General features: G+C 53.2%; 1 protein-coding gene across 1 annotated transcript; it reads left to right on the top strand.

Moving 5' to 3' along the window:
- The first annotated feature begins 10,894 nt into the window (after positions 1-10,894).
- LOC135231164 (TRIO and F-actin-binding protein-like) lies at positions 10,895-22,904 on the top strand. Its single transcript, XM_064283577.1, has 3 exons — positions 10,895-11,656; positions 13,493-13,511; positions 20,096-22,904. The coding sequence occupies exons 1-3, from the start codon at positions 11,542-11,544 to the stop codon at positions 22,902-22,904; spliced, it is 2,943 nt and encodes a 980-aa protein (XP_064139647.1). The 5' UTR covers positions 10,895-11,541.
- Positions 22,905-23,644: the final 740 nt, after the last annotated feature.

Here is a 23,644-nt window from a genome sequence, read left to right as displayed (position 1 = left end):
AGAGGACGTGAAATTGCCCAGCTCTCAGCCGAGATTGGTAGCAAAGGCCTGATCCCCTGGGCCGCTTTGGAGGAAACTCACCAGGAGAGGACAGGTATGGGCAGGTGACCTGGGGGCACCATAAAGTGCATGTTTGGGGAAGTTGGATTCCTCCCACTCTTCCCAGACCACCCTCCACTCCCCTCCTCGGGCTCTGTACAGCTGGGGAGGAAAAGAGGGCGTCTCCAGTTATTCTTCCAAGGGGTGGATGTTGGAGCCCCGGGGGAACCCAGAAGGGAGAGCCCTGGGCTCAACAGAATACTAATCTTCTCTTTGGCTTTGCTCTGCAGTAAACTCGCTGTGTGACCTTAGGTTAGTCACTTTTTCTGAGACTCTCCAAATGCCTGCCCAACATTTTGCCTCACACCCTGTTTCCCAAGGGACCCTGTGATATGTCAGTGTGATCCTGTGCCCTTACCTCCACCTCCAAGAAGGCAGAGAGGCACACAGACCTGGATTTGAATCCAGCTCAGCTACTGTGCGCTTGAGCCAGTTATGCCATCTCTCTGAGCCTTAGTTGCCTCGTCTGAAATGGTATCTATGATGAATATTGATAATTAAATATTATGTATCATATCATCTACAATACAGGTAGCTGTAAGACAAGGGCACTCAAACTTTGCCATGCTTTGGAATCCCCTGTGGGGCTTGTTTAAAATACACACCGCAGGCCTCACCCTCAGAGATTCTAACTGGGTAGGTCTGGCAGGGAACCAGGAATCTGCATTTGTGGGAGCAGCCCAGGAAAGTCTAAGGCAGGGTTCTGGGAAAACACTTTGAGCAATACTGCAATAAGGACTAGAAATCAGGCATCAAATGCTTGACAGAGTCTGGTGCTTAGTAGGTGCTTAATGAGTGTTTGATGAACGAATAAATGAACAGAGGGATGGATGGATGGATGGATGGATGGATGGATGGATGGATGGATGGATGGATGGATGGATGGTTGGATGGATGGGTAGATTATTTTTTGGGTCCTTGTCTTGACTGGAGCTCTGGTGGTACAGTGGTTAAGAGCTTGGCTGCTAACCAAAAGGTCAGCAGTTTGAATCCACCAGCTGCTCCTTAGAAACCCTATGGGGCATCTCTACTCTGTCCTGTGGGGTCACTGTGAGTTGAAATTGCGGCAATGGGCTTGTTTTGCTTTGCTTTTTTGTCTTGACTGGGGCAAGCTGCGGCTGGGGTTCAGGTGGAGGCTCAGTCAGCCATCTGATCCTTGCCTCCCCCATCTTCCCAAGCCCCACCAAGAGGGTCTGCTTGATCACAGAAGCTGCTCTGGCCTGACTCATCGACATGGAACAGGTGGCTGGGAATATCCCCTGCGAGAGCTTTGAGACCAACATGTTTGCCCAAAGCCTCTGCCAAAACTGTTTTCACCCTGAGGAGGTCCATGGAGCCAGGCACCAGGTGGGCTGGTTTTCTTGAGGGGCTGGGTAGCTTGAAATGGGAGTTGGCAGTGTGGCCAGGCCTGGCCAGTAACTTGCAGTGTGAACCTTGATGCTGGCCTTCCTCCTGGGCAGAGCCTCAGTTTTCCCTTCTGTACAGTGAGATAGTTGGACCATGTTCATATTTCTTAAACATCAGTCGTTCTGCTTTGCTTTAATGAGTTTTTGCCACGCCTCATCTAATCTATTACTTTATTATTCTTTCAACTGACATCCTTTTTTTCACTTATACTGAAACAAAACTGTATGTCACCACCATAAATGGAAAACCAGTATCATGTCCAGAATATAGAAAGATAGAGAAGTAAGAGTAAAAAATAGAAATAGAAATGTTATTTCTGCTGTCTCTTTGTTAAAAAGGGAGATGAGAGATTAGAGAGGTGTTAAAGATACCCCAGCACCCAGTGGAGACTTTGTCCTTGAAATAATCGAAGGAGCGAAAGGGTTGAAAGGGGAGGTACTGTCTCACTTTGGGATCAGTGTGCTCTGATGCCAAGCCCTATACATGTAAACCTAGGGCACCAGGTACACAAGCTGTGAGAAGCAGCAGTTTAAAAAAACAAAGTTGCTGAGTTGATTCCGACTCATGGCAACCCCACGTGTGTCAGAATAGAACTGTGCACCAGAGGGTCTTCAGTGGCTGACTTTTCACAAGTAGGTTACCAGGCCTTTCCTTTGAGGTGCCTCTGGGTGGCCTCCAACTTTCTGGTTAGCAGTGGGGCATTTGAAAAGGAGATTCGCACCACTCAGGGACTCTTATGAGAAAGAAGCACAGACCTGTGAATTTCCAGACCAAATTGACCCCCTGTGGCTCTGTCATTCCCTGCAGGGCCTGAGGTTCTTGTTGAGCTGATGGGTGGCTTTATGCCAGGGTATTGGGAGATGTGGGGGGTTAGGCTCTGAGAAAGAGTCATTGTAAGGGAACTGCCCTGCAGCTTTGGAGCCGGGCAGGCCCGAGTTTCATCCTAAGTTTGCCGTTTACCTGCTGTGTGACCTTGTGTCATTTAACCTCTCTGGAGTCGCTCTTCTCATGGGTAAAATGGAGGCAACAAGACAATCAGGGTATCTAGCTCTTAGGTAGAAGTTTACACAGCAAATTGGGTTCCCATTTAACAATTTTTACACAAACTCACAATGTAGCATTCTCATTATTTCCATTCTGTTTGTTCTGTTTCCGATGATCTAGCTCCCCTGCCCTCCCTTGCTTTCTCATCCTTGCTTTCGGGTAAATGTTGACCACTTGGTCTTGTATAGTTGATTGTTTGAGGGAGCACATTCCTCACGGTGATATTATTTATTTTATAAATAAATCTATTATTTGGTTAAAAGGAGTCCTCCGGAAGTAGCTTCAGTTCCAAGTTTAAAAGGCATCTTGGGCAATAGTCATGGGGTTCCTCTAGTCTCTATCAGTCCAGTAAGTCTAGTCTTTTTTAGGAATTTGAGTTTTGTTGTACATTTTTCTTCCACCTTCTTTGGGACCTTCTATTGTGTCCCTGGTCAGAACGGTCGGTAATTGGGCACCATCTAGTTCTTCTGGTCTCAGGTTAGAAGAGGCTGTGGTTCATGTGGGCTATTAGTCCTGTGGACTAGTTTCTTCTTTGTTCGGTTTCCTTCATTTTTCTTTTGCTTCAGACAAGTGGAGACCAATGGTTGTATCTTAGAAGACCACTTGTAAGCTTTTAAGACCCCAGATACTACTTATCAAACTAGGATGTAGAACACTGGAGATTCTTTTTCTACCTACCGTTACATCTGTAGTAACAGCCTCCCCACCCAACCCCCAAGGTCAGAGAACAGATGCCTGAAAGTCCAGTGGGTCCATCTCCCATGACCTTCTCCCAGTGGGTGGGGAGCCAGCAAGCATGGAGTGGGAGGAAAGCCTGGATCCAGACAGATGTGAGTTCTAGTCTCAGTTCCACCACTTCCCAACTCTGAGACCTCGGGCCAGTTGACGTATTCAACACATACTGAATGAGAGCTTAAAATGTGCCAGGCATTGTGCCCAATGTCTGGGAAATGGCGATAAATAAAACAGACACATCCCTGCCTTCATGGGGCTTGTGGTCTAACAAGGGAAACAGTAAAAATGTCATCATGCCAATAATGATTTAATCATGGTTACGATAGATGTTGTAAAGGAATAGAAAGTGGTACCAGAAGTAAATGATAGGGCACTGGGGAAAATTTCTCCAAGAAAATGACATTTCAGGTGCTTGGTAAAGGCTGCATGGGCACTGGCCCAGTGATGTTGGTGGAAGGGGAGAGGACAAGAACAGCACATGCAAAGGCCCTGAGGCAGAAAGGAGGGACGCACCTGGGAGGACTGGAGAGGCCAGCAAGAGGGAGGGGCAGAGGAGCTCCAGGACAAGGATGGAGATGGAGCAGGGCTGGGTCTCACTGGCCCTCGTGGATATGCTGAGGGCTTTGGACTTTACCCTGAGGGCGATGGGAGCCACTGGAGATTTTAAATAGGGGAGTCATGATCAGATTTGTATTTTTCTAAGTTCTTCTGACTGCTGGGCAGAGAATGGAGTACAGGGAGGTGAAATTGAATCAGGGTGACCGGTAGGAAAAGGTACAATTACTCATGCAAGAGATGATGGGGGCTGAGGGATGGAGACAGATGAACACATTCCAGAACTAACTGCATAGGAGAATCTACAGAATTGGGTTTCTGAATAACAAGAAGGTGGAGGGGTGGGGGAGGCCCATGGCTGACCCCTAAGTAACTTCCTGAGGCAGGGTACTCGGGATGGAAAATCTGTTTGGGGTGTGGTGAGTTTGAGGTGCCTGTGGGACACTCCAGTGGAGATGAAGCCATTAGCCACGGAGTTGACTCCGACTCGCGGTGACCTCAAGTGTGTCGGAGTAGAACTGAGCTCCATAGGGTTTTCTTTTTTAATAATTTATTTTATTGCTTTTGTTGTTGTTGACAAAGTACACAGCAAAACAATTCAACAGTTTCTACATGTACAATTCAGTGACATTAGTTACATCCTTCAAGTTGTGCAGCCATTCTCACCCTCCTTTTTCTGATTTGTTCTTCCCCCATTAACATGAACTCACTGCCCTCTAAGTTTTATAGGGTTTTCAGTGGCTGGTTTTTCAGAACTAGATTGCCAGGTCTTTCTTCTGAGGCACCTCTCTGGGAAGACTCAGATCCCCAACCCTTCAGTTAGCAGCCCAGTGAGATGAGGGGAGGTAACTGAATATATGGGAGAGAGGCTTGAGAGTCATCAGGATCTGGCCCTGCCTAAAGTTGTGCTCATGGATGAGCCACTGTCTGCAGAGGGGAGCGCAGAGAAAGTAGACCAGGAGAGGGCCTGGGGCGGGTGCAGGCCAGCGGAATCCAGCTTTTAAACACAGGTAGCAAGAAGGCTGAGACTATCGGGATGGAAATGGAGTGGGAAGAGAGCTCCAGGTATTTGCCCCCTTCTCTCTTGGAAACCTTGGTGGCATAATGGTTAAGTGCTACAGCTGCTAAACTAAAGGGTCGGCAGTTTGAATCCTCAAGGCGCTCCTTGGAAGCTCTATGGGGCAGTTCTACTCTGCCCTATAGGGTCACTAGGAGTCGGAATCGACTCAACAGCACTGGGTTTGGTTTTGGTTTTTCTCTTAAGCAAAGACAAGAGATGGTTTCAAGATCTGGGAGGGGTACTTGTGTCAAATCCTTTGCTTCTTTGACCTTCCAGTTGCTCTGAACACCCCTGGGTCCTGGGAACGCACAAGGGTTGGCGGTTACATCTCGGAGCCAGGCCCCAGGACCAGACCCTGGGCAGGGGACCGTTCCCAGAGGCTGGCAACCACTTTTTCTTGACTTTTCCATTTGCCTCCCTGTCCACCCTGCTGCCACCTGGACTCCACCTGGAATCTGAAATACAGCAGATCCTCCACGGTTGGGTGTTGATAGAATGAGTAGACGTCTCCCTGTTGCTCTCCCAGGGACACGGGTTGCTTGCCCTAGGTGCCCGCTGGGTCGCCCCGGCTTGCTCTGCATCACCCACTCTCTCCCCATCTGCCTGCAGTAGCAGGTCTCCAGTGAACCAAGTTTTGCCAGTTTTTCCTCCAAGGGGGCTGGATTCTGGAACCTTGGCCTGATTTGCCCTTGGCTTTAACTCAAGAGATTTCATACATGGGAAGTCACAACATCTGTATGTTAGAAAGCAGACCTCTGGCTCACTGGAGCTGCACCATTCCTGACCTGGATCCCCAGTTACACCTGGGCACAGGCTACTCCCTGTGGGGCTGGATAAAGGCGTTCCCAGGAGCTCAGCAAAGAAACGGAGCTGGGTCCAGCTCTGACATCTTCATCCACCCGAGAATATGCAGAAAGGGCCCCAGGTCCCAGAGGTCCCTGAAGCTTGACCGGCTGATCATGCAAAAGGCCCTGGGGAGCCCCCGTTCTGCAAGTCCCTGCTCTGCTCTCCCTGACTCTCCCACAGGCTGGGAGGTGGGGGAGGGTTAACTCTGGAAATCATACAACCTTGACCAGGTCATGGCCAAGTGCTGGAGGGGTGCGGGGGGGGGGGGTCTAGGTGGGCGGCTCCTGCTGTAAGACAGGCACTCACATACCTTTCCGATTTGTTTGTTCTTAATTGCATTTGACATTATTCTATCTATTTTACCTTTATAAAATTGTATTTAACATTTTTATATCATTTATTTTAGTTAAGATGTACGGGCCAAGCACTGTCCTAGGCTCTTTACAAATATCAGCTCATTTCATTCCCATGGCCAGGGGCATTGGTGAATTCCAGCCTCCCATGTGGGAGACCTGGGTTCCATTCCTGGCCGATACGCCTCATGCACGACCGCCACCCGTCTTGTCAGTGGAGGCCTGCGTGTTGCTATGATGCTGAACAGGTTTCAGCGGAGCTTCCAGACTAAGATGGACTAGGAAGAAAGGCCTGACAATCTGCTTCCGAAAACCAGCCCATGAAAAATGAAAACCCTATGGATCACAATGGTCCGAGCCAAAACCAGTCACGGGGATGGCAAGACCAGGCAGCACTTCGTTCCATTCTACGTGGGGTCTCCATGAGTGGGGGCTGACTTGGCGGCAGACAACAAGGACAGCAGCTTCTCACAGCATCCCAGGGGGTGCACCCTGTTTCATCCCTGTGGTGCAAAGGGGACAGCTGAGGCCCAGAGAGAAGTCACTTGTCCTAGGTCTTGGTTTCAGTTCCTCTCCATTTCAGAGTTGAGAAAACTAGGCTTACAGAGGGGAAGCCACCAGGCTGAGGTCACCCAGCTGGGAAGTGGAGGAGCCAGGATTGGGCCTGAGGTCTGTCTGAGGCCAGAGGCTGTGCTGACCCGCCAGACAGGAAATCAGAGCCGAGGACTGACTGCTGGGTGGGTGGTGATGGGGGCCGGGGTGGAAGTAGGAATGAGATGCCATTGCAGGCCGAGGGTCCTGCCACACCCAGCTGGGCTGGGACCCCTTGGTGATGCCCGAGAGCCACTCCCTCCTCATTCATGCTGTGAGGTCCCCAGGGCAGCCGAGGCGCCAGGCCGGGCGTCGGGTCTGATGCCTCCCGCTGCCGAGCTCTGATCAGAATCTGGCTCCAGGGTAGGGGAGAAATTGAACCCAGGCGGGCCTGCTCTGGCCTGGATGGTACAGCAGACATCTGGGCCCCTCTCCTTGGCAGTGCCTAGACCCTGTCAGGGGTGGCCGTCTTGGAACGCGGAGAGCCTGTGCCCACCCCAGCCCTCTGGCCAGGCTGCGGCCTAGGCCTTGGGCTGTCTGGTCTCCAGGGAGCACTGGCCCAGGCCCCCGCCTGCCCGCCAGCCTTTCAGGTGAGCCGGCTGGATCGGGTTCCCGTGGTTTCATGTCCCGCATCGTTCTTGGCTGGGCCCTGGCTTATGAAACAGTAATGAGGGGCCCCTGCTCCTGAGGCTGGCCCTTCTAAGGTTTCTGCTGTGTCGGCCACCGCCACCACGGCCTGGAGTTGGGGCCTGGGAGGGCAGCAGTGCGGGGGCCGGAGCCGGAGCCCCCCGGGGACGAGGGTGCTGACAGCCACCAGCTGCCACCGCCGCTGGAGCCCGCCGCCCAGGTAACCTGAGAGGAGGCGGGGCGTGGGGTGCTGTGGCCACAGTCTCCCACCACCAAGGGAGGGCCCTGCCACCCGGGAAGTGGGGAGGGATGGGGGGGCCTTCCTGGAGGTGAGCAGCCGTTCCCCCTGGGTGAGCCCAGCACCAGCCCTGGCAAGCAGGTGTGGCTGTGCAGAGGGCGGGAGGCAGACAGGAGTGGCAGTGGCTCAGGCCCCAGCCGTTACCCCTTGGCCTTGACCCGCCAGCCCTGGAGCCCCCTGCCCCTCCTTCAGTGGTCAAATCTCTCTTTTCTTCCAAGGTCTTGCTCTTGCACCTCCTCCTCCTCCTCCCTCAGACTACCTCTTCCTCCCTCTGACCTTCTCCCATTCTCCAGGCCAGCTAATCCCCCACCCCTTCTTCTTCACTTCTTCACCTTTTCTTCTGGCTACAGAAGACTGTTTGGGGTCCTTCTGCCCATGTCACATCCTTAGGCTCATGCACACACACACCAACATACATGCATAAGTGAGCGTATGTGCACTTTGTGAACATACGTTAATGTATGCACTAGACCTGCCGGCACACATGCACATAGGCACACATGGATGCAACCCCCCCGTGCACATATGTGCCCCAAACAAGCACACACTGGCCTGTACACGTGTACCTGCACCTAAACCCATATGTGTACACACACAAGCGTGCGCACACACCTGTGTACCCTAGGCCAGCCCCGCTTGGGTCCCAAGGGGCTCTCACAGCCTGATGGGCAGCTCTCCTTGAGAAGCGTGAGATCCTGGGAGGAGATGTTGGAGACTCTCCTAGCCTGCCTGGCGAGGGAGGGGCTGTGTAGGGGGAGGGGAACCCCCACGTGGGTGCTGAGCTGCCTCCTGTCTCCAACTCTGTCCCAGGAGCCTGGGAGCCCTCTGAGTGCTGAGGCACCCTACTGCGAACTGCCCTGCCGCCCGCCTGCGCCCCAGGACCCGCTCAGCGCTTTGACCTCTGGCTGCCAGTCTGTGGTGGGCCCAGGCCTCAGGTCAGGGCCTGAAAGGTGGGTACAGCCCCTGAGCTCCCTGGGGTCGGATGCCCTCACCCACTCTACCCTACACCCCTTCACGATGGCAGCGTCTGTCTGGGGTGGCTGTTGGGGTGGGTCAGTCTCTGGCCTGGGCACAGGCGGGCAGATCACACTGTCCCTGTTCATACCCGGACCTCTGAGCCTACCCTCCCTACCCTGGCTGTCTCTCCCCGTGGCTTTGCCCACCCCACTGGCGCTGTAAGACCTGGCTCAGCTTTACTCCAGGGCATGGGGCAGTCACGCCCACAGCCCGCTCACATTTCCTGGTTTCCTTTGCACACCCAGGGCCCCTGTCACCCACCTACCTGGCCATGCGCTCCTCTAGGCCCCGGATTCCATCCATGGCCCCTCCTTGCCCAGGCCTGAGCCAAACTGAAGTCCCCTTTTGGGGTCATGGGACCTGGGAGGGCATGGCCTTAGGGTTTAGAAGCCTGGGTTCCAGTTTCAACTCCGTCGCTGACAGGCTGTGGGATCTTGGGCAAGTTTAATCTTTCTGTGCCCTCAGTTTCCCTGTTTGTAAAATAAGAGGTTGAATTAAATCATCATTGCTTTGGGAACATGTGTGCCTCACAAATAGGTGCTACTAAGGAAAATGGCTCAGTCATCAAATATGTTTCAGAGAGTCTGGGATAGGCAAAGTTGAATATCTTCCCTGCAGGACTTGTCAGAGCCTTTAGCTGGCAGGTGTGCATTGTGGCTCTTAGGTGGGGGGAGGTAAAAGGAGTAGGCAGTGTGTCCCAAACTTGTTTGGCCACAGAACTCTTTCTCAGGGTCATCATCCATTACCATCTTATAGGTCATTCTGTGATCACTCATGGGGACACTGCCAGCTCTGAGCCTAGAGGCCAATTGGCTTCTCTATAACTAGTCTTTCTCTGCAGTTCCCCCTCTGCATTGAAGCTGGTAGCTCTCTCATGCCCCAGAGCCCTGCTGCCTCTCAAAGCTCCCCCCCCTTAGCCCAGCATGCTTCTGTCTTGTTAGACTGACTGATGTTTGGGATCCCCATTCTGGTGCTGGTGACAGTGAGCTGGGGCTAGGGCAGCAGCCCTGGTTTACAACGCAGCACCGCCACTTTTAGCTCTGGGATCTTGGCCAGTTTTTTTGACCCCTCTGAGCCTCAGTTACCGAGCCCGGGTGGTCTGGTGATTAAGTGCTCAGCTGCTAACTGAAAAATCAGCAGTTTGAACTCACCAATCAATTGCTCCATGGGAGAAGGATGTGGCAGTCTGCTTCTCTAAAGATTCTAGTCTTGGAAACCCTGTGGGGCAGTTCTACTCTGTCCTATAGGGCTATAGGGCAGCGGGGGTTTTTTTTTTTGAGCCTCAGTTTTTTCATCTATAAAATGGGTACCATTACACTCACTTGAAAGGGAGGCTGTAGTAGCTAAATGAGCTACCCATGTAAGTGCCTGGCTACCTCTTCCATGCCACCATGCAGATTCCTGGCCCCTTGTGTGAATGTGTTGTGGAGGGGGGGACATCACTCCTTTTTGGGAAAAAGCCATGGGTCTGTGTCTCCTCTCCCAGAGGCCCATCATCAGGGTTCCCTGAAGAGAGCCCAGCAGCCGCCCCCAGGACCAGGAGCCCGGAACTCGAGGCGGTGCCCTATCTGGAGGGCCTGACCCCCTCCTCGTGTGGCAGCCAAGACAAGGGCCCCAACTCTGGCACCAGCTCCAGCCCCGACGGTGACACCCCTGATGATACCAGCAGCTCGTCCTCTGTGGTGAGCTGGGGGCGGGAGGCAGGGGACAAGAGCAGGTCACGCCTCTGTCCCCAGCCCCAGGGTCCCACTCAAACTGACAGACAAGGCCTGACTGAGCCTTTCACATCAGTGAATTGGACCAAGGTCTCCTGGAGATTCAGCTGGCCACCCCAGCTAGCCACCCAGACTGCGTGCTCCTGGGATGTACAGGGGGCTCTGCCTGGGCCGGCCGGGGTGGGGGTGGGGCTGGCTGTGAAAAGGAGATGGAAGAAGGGGTTCCAGTTGCTGAGCTCAGGGTGAATCACCAGCAGGCTCAGGTTGCCAAAAATGCCTAGGGCACTAAGAGCCCGGACAGTGGGCGTGGTGTCCAGAGCAAGGAAGGCACTGGGCCACTGGGCCCTGCCCTGGTCATATACTGTTGAGCCCCAGGACCAGCCCTGGCACAGATTTTCAAGGAAGAGAGGGAAAGGAGCAGGCTTGGAGGTCTTGGCAAGGGCTGGGGCGGGGGGGCATTTAGCCAGCAGAAGACTTAGGGGCTCTTCATCTGAGCATTCACCCCTAGAAGGACTGTCATGAGCAGAAGAGGCAGGCCTTTTCCAGGAGACCCCCAAGAGGAAGTGGCAGGAAGTACAAGCGGGCTCAGAACAGAACAGCCTAGCCTTGCACGCACTAAGTGACAGGCTGTATGCTAAGTGTGCGGCAGGCATGTGCCCAGGGAAGGCTCACCACCACCCTCTGCGCTCAAGGCTCTCACAGGCTCATTTTGGGGTGAGAAAATGGAGGCTCAGCGAAGGGAAGCAACTTACTACCCGAGGCCACACCTCTAGGCAGTGGTGGGGCTAGGATTTGAACCTGCATCTCTCTGGACTCTGGAGGTGTCTCCAGGGGGCTGCTAGGCCAAGGTCCTCCCACCACATGAAATCAGATTGACCCGGGGTCAAGTCTCCTCCCAAATATGCCACTTCCCAGCTGTGTGACTTTGAGCAAGTTCTTCACTTCCACGCAACTGCCTATCTCATGGGGTTGATTGCACATGAGTGAGCTGATACCTACAGCAGTGCTGGGCATATGGCAGGTGCTATTTAAATGTTAGTTCCCTTCCCTTCCTCCTACCCAGCTCACACTGGGAGGACAGGCCCTGGGGCACTTCTTCTTCCTCCCCTAAACATGCTCTCTCCTTCCCTCCCTTGGTAGGACTGGGACACTGTTGAGAAGCAGGAGGAGGCACCCAGCACAGACCAGCTTACCATGATGATCCCACGGAGGCCCCAGGAGGGGCCGAGGGCTGACAGTGGCCGAAGGTCTCCATCTCTCCTCACCAAGCCTCCCGTGGGAGGAGACACTGCAGGCCAGAGAAAGGAGGGTGAGTCCTTCCACCAGGCGGGGTTGGTCCCAGTGACCGTGCGTGTGGTGATGGCCTGGGCCCAGGCAGCCATCTTGCTGACCACCTGGGCCTCTGGGCATGGTTTACTCTGGGGGCCCAGGTCTTAGTAACAGTAACAGTTCCCATATAATTATGGGGCAGCCATAATATTCCACACTACCTGCTTTAAATATATTGTCTCACAACTGGTGGGTTAGGATCTTTGGATTCTAAGTGACAGAAGCTGGCTGAGTATAAATAGAATGACTCACATAAATAAAAATTCTGGAGGCACTGACTTCAGGCCTGGCTGGATCAAGGTGTTCAAATAGCATCAGAAAACTGGTCTTTGCTCTGCTTTCTTCTGGTTGGCTTCATCTCAGCCAGGCCCTCCCCCAGATAATGGTATGATGACCAGCAGCAGCACGAGGCTGTATCCTACCTGCTTATCGTGTCTCATGGAAAGAGGGTACCATCTTCCCAGTGGATGTAGCTAAAGTCTCAGAAGGGTTGGGGGGCCAACACTGGGCCAGCAGGGCTCATGTGCCCAGCTTGGTGGTAGGGGGTGGGGTCAGGCCTTGTGCAAAACTCATGGCCTGAGGGTGGTGGGAAGGGGACTCCCCAAAGGAAAACAGGGTGACGTTCGCAGAGACAGGGGAAGGCTGCTGGTCAGGCTAAGCCCACAGATGCCCCTGACAGCTGGTGAAGAACTCCCTGGCATGTGAGCCCAGCATGCTGCTCCTCAACACTTGGGCCCTCAGTACTGCCTTGTGCTCCCTCCTGCTCTGTGTCTTCAGCACCAAGAAGATTTGAGGATTTGGGGCCAGGGAATCCAGTCCTAACCCCGCCTGGCAGTCCTGGCTTCCCATGATCCCTCTAGTACCCAGCCATCAAGTATGCATGCACTGGCTGTTTGTAAAGCCTGGTGTAGACACCTTGGGATTCGGGAGGAGTTAGACATGGTCCCCGCCCCAGAAAGCGCATCGTCTAGTAAAGCAGGCAGATGGGAGATGATGAGCGGCGGCCCAGGACAGGAGCAGCAGAAAGACGAGCCACGTTGTGAGTGAAGAAGTGAGCTAAGAGTTGGGACGGGGGCAGGAGCAGAGAAGAACGAGGTTCATTCCAGCCAGGGAAGGATCACAGAGGAGGGCCTTCTGGGCAAGGGATGGCATGCTAGCTGGGGAAGCAGCCTGGGCGAAGGCTTGGAGGTGTGGCATGGGAGTGTCCTGGCATGTACGGCTTGAACATAAATGGGGTGCACAGATGAGCCAGACTGTATTGAGCCTCAAGAGCCTAGCCAAGGAATTGGGACTTTCTTATCTAAGTAGTACGGAGCTATGGAAGGTCATTGAGGAGGAGCGTGATGTACTCGGATCTGGGCCTGGGGAATTTCACGAGGGCACAGTTGTGGAGGATGAATTAGAGCAGGCGAGGCTGAAGGACAAGACACCAGTTAAGAGACTATCGCAGCTGCTGCAGTAATAAGTGGTTCTGGCACAAATCATCGGCTGATGCTATGCCGCCGGGTGACAGGTTGTCGGGGAAGAGGATATTCACATGCTCTCCAAGTACCACCCCTCAGATTACGTACTGATTACAGCGGCAAAAGGCACCCTTAGGATGGGGAGAGCTGGCAGACACCGCCTTAACCAAGCGGCCGCTCAGCATCCCCTGGGGGAGCAACCCAGCCTTAGGTGCCCCTGACTGATGCCCGGGGCAGGACGCGGCATCTCTTCCTGCTAGCAACGCCTTGCCAGCGTCTAATCTGGAGGGAACATGAGACCAACTCAAACTGAGAGGCATTCTGCAAAATAACCGGCCTGGGATCTGCGAAAGACACAGAAGGCCCGGGGAAGTGTTCTAGCTTATAGGAGACTACAGGGTCAGTGGTAGAATTTCTCCTCCCCACACAGGAGGCCTGGGTTTGATTCGTGGCCAGTGCACCTCAGGCGCTGCCATCACCTGTCTGTCAGTGGAGGCCTCTGTGTTATTTTGATGCTGAACAGGTTTCAGCGGAGCTTCCAGACTAAGACAGACTAGGAAGAAAGGCCTGGCAGTCTACTTCTGAAATCAGCCATTGAAAATCCTATGGCTCACAATGGTTGGATCCTCAACTAATCAAGGGGCTAGCACAGGACTGTGCAGCGTTTTCGTTCTGTTGTCCATGGGGTTGCCATGAGTTTGGGGCCAACTTCACAGCAGCTAACAACAACAACAACATCATAGGAGACTAGAGAGTTTTGGAAGGGAAATGCCATCTATGATCCCGGGCTGGGCATCATACATGTGGTTAGGAAGGAGAATGCCCTTGTTCTTAAGAGCTGCCTATGGAAGGGCTGGGGTGGACTGTCATGATGTCGTCAGCTGGTTCAGCAAGATGGATGGATGACAGATACGTGTACAGGGCATTCATTTCCTGGTGCCTCTGAAACAAAGCACTACAAACCCGGTGGCTTAAAACAATAGAGATTTATTCTCTTACAGTTCTGGAGGCTAGAAGTCCTAATCAAAGTGTTGGCACTGCCATGCTCCCCCAAAGGCTCCTGGGAAGGATCTTCCCTTGCCTCTTCCAGCTTCTGGTGGTCCCAGGAGTCCTTTGGCTGTGGAGGCATCACTCCAACCTCTGCCTCCGCCTTCACATGGCCGTCTCCCCGGTCTCTCTCCTTCCCTTCCCCTCCCTTCCCCTCCCTTCCCCTCCCTTCCCTTCCCTTCTCTTCTCTTCTCTTATGAGGACACCAGCCAGATTGGATTAGGGCCCACCCTACTCCAGTATGGAAGCCCTGGTGGCAGAGCGGTTAAGTATGGCCTTATATGAACTTAACTAATTACATTTGCAAAGACGCTTTTCCAAATAAGGTCATATTCACAGGTACCAGGGGCTAGGACATCAGCATATCCTTTTGGGGGACACTGTAACAAGTAGGTAGATAGAGAGATGGATAAATCACATGAGACAACATGTTAACCACTGGTGACTCTGGGGGAAGGGCAGATACACGGGTGATCGGTGCACTGTTCCGGCCCCCCTTCTGTGGCCTGGTGCAGTTGTCCAGGTTGGAGTTGGATGGACCTAGATTAGGGCTATGCCTGTGGGATGAAGAGGGGACAGAGAAGGATTTAGGAGGTGGACTCAATGGACTAGGTGAGTTGCTGGATTCGTGGGGAGAGGAGGCTACGTGGTCCAGCTCCTGGCCTGGGTGTCTATGTGGACGGTGGGGCCTCTCGCTGAGAGGGGGGAGCTGGGGAGGGGCAGGCAGGGGAGAGGATGGGAGCAATGCTGCCCCTGCTGGACTTGAGAGCCCGAGGAAGAGCTGCTGACACTGCCGGTGCTTAGCAAAGTGTCGGGGATGGGGATGGAGGTGATGTTCACCCGGCTGCTCACCAAACATCTACTTGTTGCCCACAAGCTGATTGCAGTTGAGCAGATGAGATAATCATGAGAACAGCAGTAGCCATGACAACCAGATCAGCATTGCCTTATACAGGATCCCACCTTTCATCCCAATAAAACCCACTGATCTGTTCTGGGACCCCCCGACTTCTCTCCTGGCTCTCCCACTTCCTCACTGTCTGGTTCTTCTCCGTCTCCTTGGCCATTGCCTCGTCTTCAGTTGAACCTTTAAATTCTGGCTGCCCTGAGCCCAGTCCTGGGCCTCTCTGTTCTCTCTCTGCACACTCAGCGCTCAGCTTTCAGTACCATGTAGAAGAAACTGATGACTCTTGAGTCCACCCCTCTAGCTTTGATCTCTTCCCTGAGCTTGTCCATCCAACTTCCTACTGACCTCCACTGCGTATCTGATGGCACCTCAAATTCGACACAGCTGATACAGCACTCTTTCACACATTTAATAAGCACTTATTGAGCACCTACTGTGTGCCTGGCTCCTTCCTGGTGCTGGAGAAACCCTGGTGAACAAGACTTACAGGGTCCTGTTCTCATGGAGCTGACAATCCAGTGGGGAGGTAGACAGAAAACAAATTAAAAAACAGACCTGGGAGTGGCAGCAAATATCAGGAAAATCAAGACAGGGTGCTGTGGGAGCGAGTGACCCGGTGGACAGGCAAGGCCTCTCTGGGGAGGGGCACTGCAGTTGAGATCTGAGTGGTCAGAGGGAGTCGCCAGTTCAGAGGCAGAAGGAGCAGCCAGTGCGGAAGCCCTAAGGTGGGGACAGCGGTGGTGGGCTTGAGGAGCAGGCTAGTGCAGTGGAGAACCAGCCCTTGGATCCGCTCTCCAAACCAGGTTCTCCTGTGGTCTGTTGAATGTCACCATCCATCCAGCAGCTCAGGCCCCAAATCTCAAGTTGTCCCAGTTCTTCTCTTTCCTCACCCTTTATGTCCAAGTCATCAGCAGTTCACGTCAGCACCTCCTCCAAACCAGTTACCGATTGCCATCAAGTCAGTCCCGACTCATGGCGACCCCATGTGTGTCAGAGTAGAACTGTGCTCCATACGGTTTTCAATGGCTGATTTTTCAGAAGTAATGGCCAGGCCGTTCTTCTAAGGTGCCTCTGGGTGGACTCAAACTTCCTACCTTTTGGTTAGCAGCTGAGTGTGCGTTAACCATTTGCACTACCCGGGGACTCCCCTCTGCCAAAATGTTCCCTAGGTCTGTCCTCTCCTTGCCATCCCCACTACCACTCCGTGGCCAAGCTACTGCTACACCCTGCCAGGATTACTGCAGCGCCTTCTCAAGGCCTGCCCGTTTCTGCCCTGGACCCCTTCAGTCCATTCTCCACCCCCTCCCCGCCCCCTCGCTGGCAGCTGGAGCCATCTTTTAAAAACACTCTCAGATCTTGTCACCTCCATCTCCCAAACCCCCTGCCCATGTCAGGCCCTGGGGAGAGCGTGGGAACCAAATGCCTCCCTAGGGTGCATGCGGTCGGAAAGGACAAGCTGGATTTTGTACCAAATATCCACTTTCTTTCTTGCTTTTAAGCTCATGAGGCAGTGGTGCAGGGTGGGGGTGGGGGACTGACTGTGTGACCATTTAATCAAAGGCTGTCCCCACTGTCCACTTGGTGGCAGGTTCCCAAATTGCAGACAGGAGGCCATGGCCTGGGAGGAATTAACTTCTATGATGGGGTGAGGGGAATAGGGCCTCCCAGTTTGCAAACTGCTCTCTGAGGGGTGGCTGTGCAGAGCCCAGTCGGCTGAGCGACATGGCACAGACTGCTCAGCTGCAGAGCCAGCGCCATGTGCCCCCTAACGGGAATGCAGCTCGTGAAGACGGGTCCTGGTGGGCTAGCCTCAAAGATGGATGGGTAAATTGTATCCCTCATCCACAGCTGGTGGGACTGCAAAATGCTGCAGTCGTTATGGAAAACAGTTTGACGGTTCTTAAAAAATTAACACAGAATTACCATTAAAAAAAAAGCCCTGTTGCCTGGCCAAGTCAATTCTGACTCATAGCAACCCTACAGGACACAGTAGAACTGCCCCATAGGGTTGCCAAGGACCAGGTGGTGGATTCAAACTGCTCACCTTTTGGTAAGCAGCCAAGTTCTTAACCACTACACTACCAGGGCTCCAAAATTCCCCTCCTAGGCGTACTGTTGCTGTTAGGTACTGTAGAGTCGGTTCTGACTCATAGTGACCCTGTTCTGTGCCACTCATGAAATAGTAGGTATGTTTGAGCCCATCGTGGCAGTCACTATGTCAATCCATCTCATTGAGGGTCTTGCTTTTTTCACTGTCTCTCTATTTTACTAGCATGATGTCCTTCTTCAGGGACTGATCCCTCCTGGTAACGTGTCCAAAGTAAGTGAAACAAAGCCTCACCATCCTGTCTTCTAAGAAGCATTCTAGCTGTACTTCTTCCAAGACAGATCTGTTTTTTTCTGGCAGTCCCTGGTATAGTCCATATCCTTACTTAGCCAGTGAAAACCTAGGTGTACAGCCAAATGAAATGAAAGGAACAACTCCATCAGATACTTGTGCACCAGTGTTCATCATAGTGTTGTTCACAATAGCCCAAAGGTGGAAACAACCCAAGTGCCTACCAACAGGTGAATGAACAAAATGTACGTATGTGCAATGGAGTCTCCCTCAGCCATAAAGAGAAATGAAGTTTGAATATATGCTACCACGTGGATGATTGCATGATTCCACTTACGTGAAACACCTAGAATGAATGAGTGGAGACAAAAAGTAGATTAGAGGTTGCCAGGGGCTGGGGAGAGGGGTGAGAAGGGAGCCATTGCTTAATGGGTGCAGAGGTTCTGTTTGGGAAAGTCTTGCTCCTGATGATTGCACAACATTGTGAATGTAATGAATGCCATTGGATTGCACATGTGAGAAGTGTTAACATGGCAAATTTTATCACAATTAAAAAAAAAAAAAATGGGTGGGTAAAGTCAGAAGCCAGACCCAGCTATGAGCCACTAGGAGTGATAGCAAACGCCATCTCAGCCAGCACCCATGCTCAAGGAGCACCCACTGTGCGCTAAGCATGATCCTAAGCCCAGAGGATATGGTGGAAAACAAGAAGGCACGGCCACTCCTCAGACAGAGCTTATCAAAGAGCGTGATTAAATAGATGCATTGTGTGATTTCATGGAGGAAATGAACAGGGATGCTCCTAGCAGGCTGACCAGGGAAGACATCTCTGAGCAGGTGACATTTAAACAGAGACCCAGAGTACGAGCAGGAGCCAGCCAGATGAAAAGGGAAGAGTGCTTTGGCCAAGGGAACTGCAAGTGCAAAGGTCCTGGGGTGGGGAAGTGTCTGTGGAACTGAAGGGAGAACAAAGCTGGAGCGTGGTGAGCAGGATGAGGGCTGTGAGAGGCCGGGGTGGGCTGGAGGGCACAGACAAGACCCTGCAGAGCTTTGCTGGTGGCAAAACAAACAAACAAAAAACCCCTGGGTTTTATTCTAAGTGTGGCCAGGAGCCCCCGAAGGTTTTTTGTCTTTCTTTACTTTTTATTTTGATATAATTGTAGATTTCAGAAGGGTTGCAAAGGTAGTACAGAGAATTGCCCTACGCTCCTCCCCTGGGTTTCGCTAATGTTAACATCTTACATGACCACAGTGCAACAGTGGTTAAGCTGCTAACCCACAGGTCGGCAGTTCAAATCCACCAGCCGCTCCTTGGAAACACTATGAGGCAGTTCTGCTCTGTCTTACAGGGTAGCTATGAGTCAATCGACTTGACGGCAACGGCTTTGGTTTTTTGTGGTTTTAACAATACTATTAATGAAACTACAGTCTTTATCCACCAGTTTTTCTACTCATGTCGTTTTTCTGTTCCAGGATCCCAGGTGCCATTTAATCTTTGCGTTTCTTTAGTCTCTTCCAGTCTGTGACTGTTTTATTGGTCTTCCTTGTCTTCCCCTGAAAGGTTTTAAGCATAGATCTTCCTGATGGAGCAATGGCATTGGGACCAGGGTGCATGTGTTGGGGGCTGTTGCTACCATCCAGAGAGAGATGAGGGTGGCTTGGAGTGGGGAGATAGTGGGGAAGTCAGACAGATTTGAAACTTATTTTAGGATGGCTGCAGGGTATGTAGGGGGCATTGGTGGTTCAGTGGTAGAGTTCTTGCCTTCCATCCAGGAGACTGGGTTTGAAATACCAGCCACTACCCGTCTGCTTGCGCGTTGCTATGATGCTGAACAGATTTCAACAGAGCTTCCATACTAAGACAGACTAGGAAGAAAGGCCTAACAATCTACCTCTGAAAATCAGCTAATGAAAACCCTATGGATCACAACAGTCCAATTCGAAACCAAATCGTGGGGATGGTGCAGAACCAGGCAGCGTTTCATTCCATTGTGTGTGGGGTCGCCATGCAGCCATCAGGGAACAACGGTTTTGAGTGCTGCCACGTGCTTTGTTCCATGCTAGGCACTGAGAATCCAGCCTTCAGTCACTCCAGCTCACACTTGGAGTAGTGAGCCTTACGCAAGTCACAAAGGGTCTCCCACCCTGGTGCCCATCCATCCTTGTGGCAGCTCTGGGGTAGGGTCCTTTGGGGTATAAGGAACAGGAGCTTTCCCACATGGAAAAGCTCCTTAGTAGAAACTGAGGGACTTCCTTGTGATCAAATTGCAGAAATAGAACCAAAAACTGGAAGGTTGCCAGTGTAGTTGCTGCAGGGTCCCCTCTCCCTCTCTAGGGTCACATGGGCAATTGTCAAAACTGCTCCCTGGGATTTTGCTTCTTCTCTGACTTGCCTGTGATCCCCCAGACTGTGTGACCTCCCAGATCTGAAGCCCACTCCACCTGTGTCAGTCGGTCTCAATCCCAAATTCTTGACCTCAGCCCCTCATACAGTCAGCCTTGGTCACAGGGGTTGGTCACTTGGTATGGACGGTGAGGTCTCTAAGAAGAGTGTGTGTGGTCTGCCCTGATCATCTGTCCCAGAGGACAAAGAAAGGTAGGCTGTGGGAGTGGCTGAGTCCCTCCTCTTACCTTGCGCCTCCCTATTCTCTTTCCAGACACCAGCTCTGGGCGACAGCACTGGGCCAAGCTCCGGGGAGAAAGTGGGTACTTCTCCTTGGACAAGCTCTGGTCAGCACCAACCCAGGCTTCCTGCACAGTACCACAGAGTGGACCTCAAAGTGCCACCCCCCAGGCTTTCTTTTCCCATCGATCTGCCCAACGGGACGTTGTCCAGGCTGCTCCTACCCAACGGGACAACCCCCGAACCTCCTCTCCCCTCCGAATCACCCAAAGGGACAATCCCATAGCCTCATCCACCCAACAGGAGACCCTCAGAGCCTCCTCTCCTCCCCGAACCACCCAGCGGGACAACCCTAGAACCTCTTCCACTCAAGAAAACAATTCTCAAGTTTTCTCTCCCTCCAGAACCATCCAAATAGACAACCCCAGAACCTCTTCTACCCAACAGGACAACCCCAGAACTTCTCCCACTCGTACTCCCCAACGAGACAACCCCAGAACATCCTGTGCCCAACGGGACAATCTCAGAGCCACCTCTCCCAGCAGAACTACCCAATGGGAGAACCCCAGAACCTCGTGTGCCCAACGAAATAATCCAAGAACCTCTTCTCCCAACCGAACCACCCAAAGGGAAAACTCCAGAACATCTTGTGTCCAACCGGACAATCCCAGAACCTCTTCTCCCAACCAAACCATCCAACGGGACAATCCCAGGACATCTTGTGCTCAGCGGGAAAATCTCAGAGCCACCTCTCCGAACAGAACCACCCAATGGGAAAACCCCAGAACCACCTGTGCCCAAAGAAATAATCCAAGAACCTCTTCTCCCAACCGAACCACCCAAAGGGAAAACCCCAGAACATCTTGTGTCCAACGGGACAATCCCAGAACCTCTTCTCCTAACCAAACCACCCAACAGGACAACCCCAGGACATCTTGTGCCCAACGGGACAATCTCAGGGCCACCTCTCCCAGCAGAACCACCCAACGGGAAAACACGAGAATATCTGGTGCCCAACGAGACAATCCCAGAACATCCTGTGCCCAACAGGACAACACCAGAACCTCTTCTCCCAACCGAACCACACGACGGGACAATCCCAGAACAGCCTATGCCCAAAAGGACAATCCCAGAACCTCTTCTCCCAACCGAACCACACGACGGGACAATCCCAGAACAGCCCGTGCCCAACAGGACAACACCAGAACCTCTTCTCCCAACCGAACCACCCAAAAGGACAATCCCAGAACATCCTGTGCCCAACAGGACAATCCCAGAACCTCTTCTCCCAATCGAGCCACCCAACAGGACAACCCCAGAACTTCTTTTACCCAACAGAACACCCTCAGAACCTCTTTTACCCAACGAGATGACCCTAAAACCTCTTGTACCCAAAGGGATAACCCCATATCATCTTGTTTCCAACGGGGCAACCCTCACTGCCCTTCTGCATCACAAAACAACCCGCATTCCTCTTCCTCAAAGCGGGACAACCCTGGAACCTCCTCTTCTCAACGCTGCACCCCAAAGGACAATCGTAGACCGTCATCTCCCCATTGCTCCACTCGACGGAACAATCCTAGGAGTTCCTCTCCCCATCGTACTAACAAAGACATCCCCTGGGCTTCCTTTCCCCTCCGGCGGACCCAGAGTGATGGCCCCCGAACCTCTTCACCATCTCGCTCCAAGCAAAGTGAGGTTCCCTGGGCATCTGTTGCCCTCCGACCAACCCAAGGTGACAGGCCTCAGACCTCATCTCCCACTAGACCAGCCAAGCGTGACCCACCCCAGTCCTCCTCTGGCCCCACACGGCACAACTTACCATCCCAGGCCACCTCTTCCTCCCATAGCCCAGGCCACCACAGTGCCTCCTGGACTTCCTCTCCTCTGTACCCCCTTAGCCGTGGTGCATCCCAGACCTCTTCTGATCCCTCTCAGCCACCATGTGCTGTGTGCATTGGGCACCGAGATGCCCCTCGAGCCTCTTCTCCACCTCGATATTTGCAGCATGACCCCTTCCCCTTCTTCCCAGACCCCCGTGCATCTGAGAGCGATTCTGTTCACCATGACCCCCCCTATATGCCACCTGCTGTATGCATTGGCCACCGGGATGCCCCGCGGGCTTCCTCACCTCCCCGCCATGCCCAGCTTGACCCCTTTCCCTTCCTCCCAGACACATCAGATGTTGAGAGTCAGTCCCCCCAGCATGACCCTCCCCAGTTCCCCCCACTTGTGTGTATTGGGTACCGTGATGCCCCCCGGGCCTCCTCCCCACCACGCCAGGCCCCAGAGCCCTCACTCTTGTTCCAGGATCTCCCCAGGGCCAGCACTGAGAGCCTAGTCCCCTCCACTGACTCTCTGCATGAGCCCCCCCACATTCCCACTCCCGTGTGCATCGGGCACCGAGATGCACCCTACTTCTCGTCCCCACCACGCCAGGCCCCCGAGCCCTCCCTCTTCTACCAGGACCCCCATGGGACCAGTATGGAGAGTCTGGCCCCCTCCACTGACTCTCTACATGGTGCCCCTATGCTGCTCCCCCAAGTGTGCATTGGGCACCGGGATGCACCTCGAGCCTCCTCCCCACCCCGTCATCCACCCAGTGACCTAGTGCTCTTGGCACTCTCACCTCCACCAGGCAGCTCAGGGGGCTCTCGGGGCTCGGTGCCCCCTGGGGAGATGAGGCACAACTTGGAAAGGGAGGAGTACACGGTGCTGGCTGACCTGCCCCCGCCCAGGAGGCTGGCACAGAGGGAGCCAGGGCCCCAGGCACAGGGCAGCAGCGGGGGCCGCACCCGCAGCCCTGGCCGAGCAGAGGTGGAGCGCCTCTTCGGGCAAGAGCGCAGGTGAGCCCAGGGCGGGGTTGGCCAGGTGGGCTGGGGAGGAGGTGCCTTGTGGCAGCAGGGCAGGTGGAAGATTAAGTGGCTTAGATTGCCAGACAGAAAGGGTTCACATCCCTGTCCTGCCACTTACTTGTGACCTTGGACAAGTCACTTCATGCCTCTGTTTCTGCATTTTAGCTTTTTTGAGGATTAAGTGAACAGCCTAGTGGTTAAAGTAAAGACCAGGGTCAGGCGGGCTGGGTTCAAATCCTGGGTCAAAGCCACTCACCAACCTGTATGACCTGGTAAAATGATTTTACCTACCTGAGCCTCAGTTTCCTTATCTATAAAATGGGGAGAACGTTAGTACGTTACTTTACATGAGGTTAAACTCCCAAATGCTTTGTCTGATCCAGAACCACACGCGTACTTGTTTTGACCTTGCATGTGGGAGAAGATACAGATGCTCCTGATTTTCTCCTGCTTTAGCAAAGAAAACTCCCAGGCCTCTGTCCGTCTCAGAAAACCGATATGTCAGCATAAAACTTATTGCCAGAGCCACATGTTTTAAATAAGAGAACGGACAGAATTGCAGCCTTTTTAGACTTTAAACGTTACTTTCCCCAGACACACCGTGACAATGCCTGAAGTCAGGGGTCTGGCAAGTCTCCTTGGTCAGCAGTACCCCTCGCACGGGCAGTTCACAACCCAGACGGGCGTCTGCTTCTCTGCAGCCCTGCAGGAGGGGAGCTATTTTCTCCTGTTGTG

Source organism: Loxodonta africana, chromosome 4 (genome assembly GCF_030014295.1).
Source record: "Loxodonta africana isolate mLoxAfr1 chromosome 4, mLoxAfr1.hap2, whole genome shotgun sequence".
Classification (NCBI taxonomy): domain Eukaryota; kingdom Metazoa; phylum Chordata; class Mammalia; order Proboscidea; family Elephantidae; genus Loxodonta; species Loxodonta africana.
This window is presented reverse-complemented; position numbering and strand designations above follow the sequence as displayed.

What these genes read in the sequence shown, in the direction of transcription:
- LOC135231164 (XM_064283577.1), top strand. Translation starts at nt 11,542, where the DNA reads ATGATGATCCCACGGAGGCCCCAGGAGGGGCCGAGGGCTGACAGTGGC.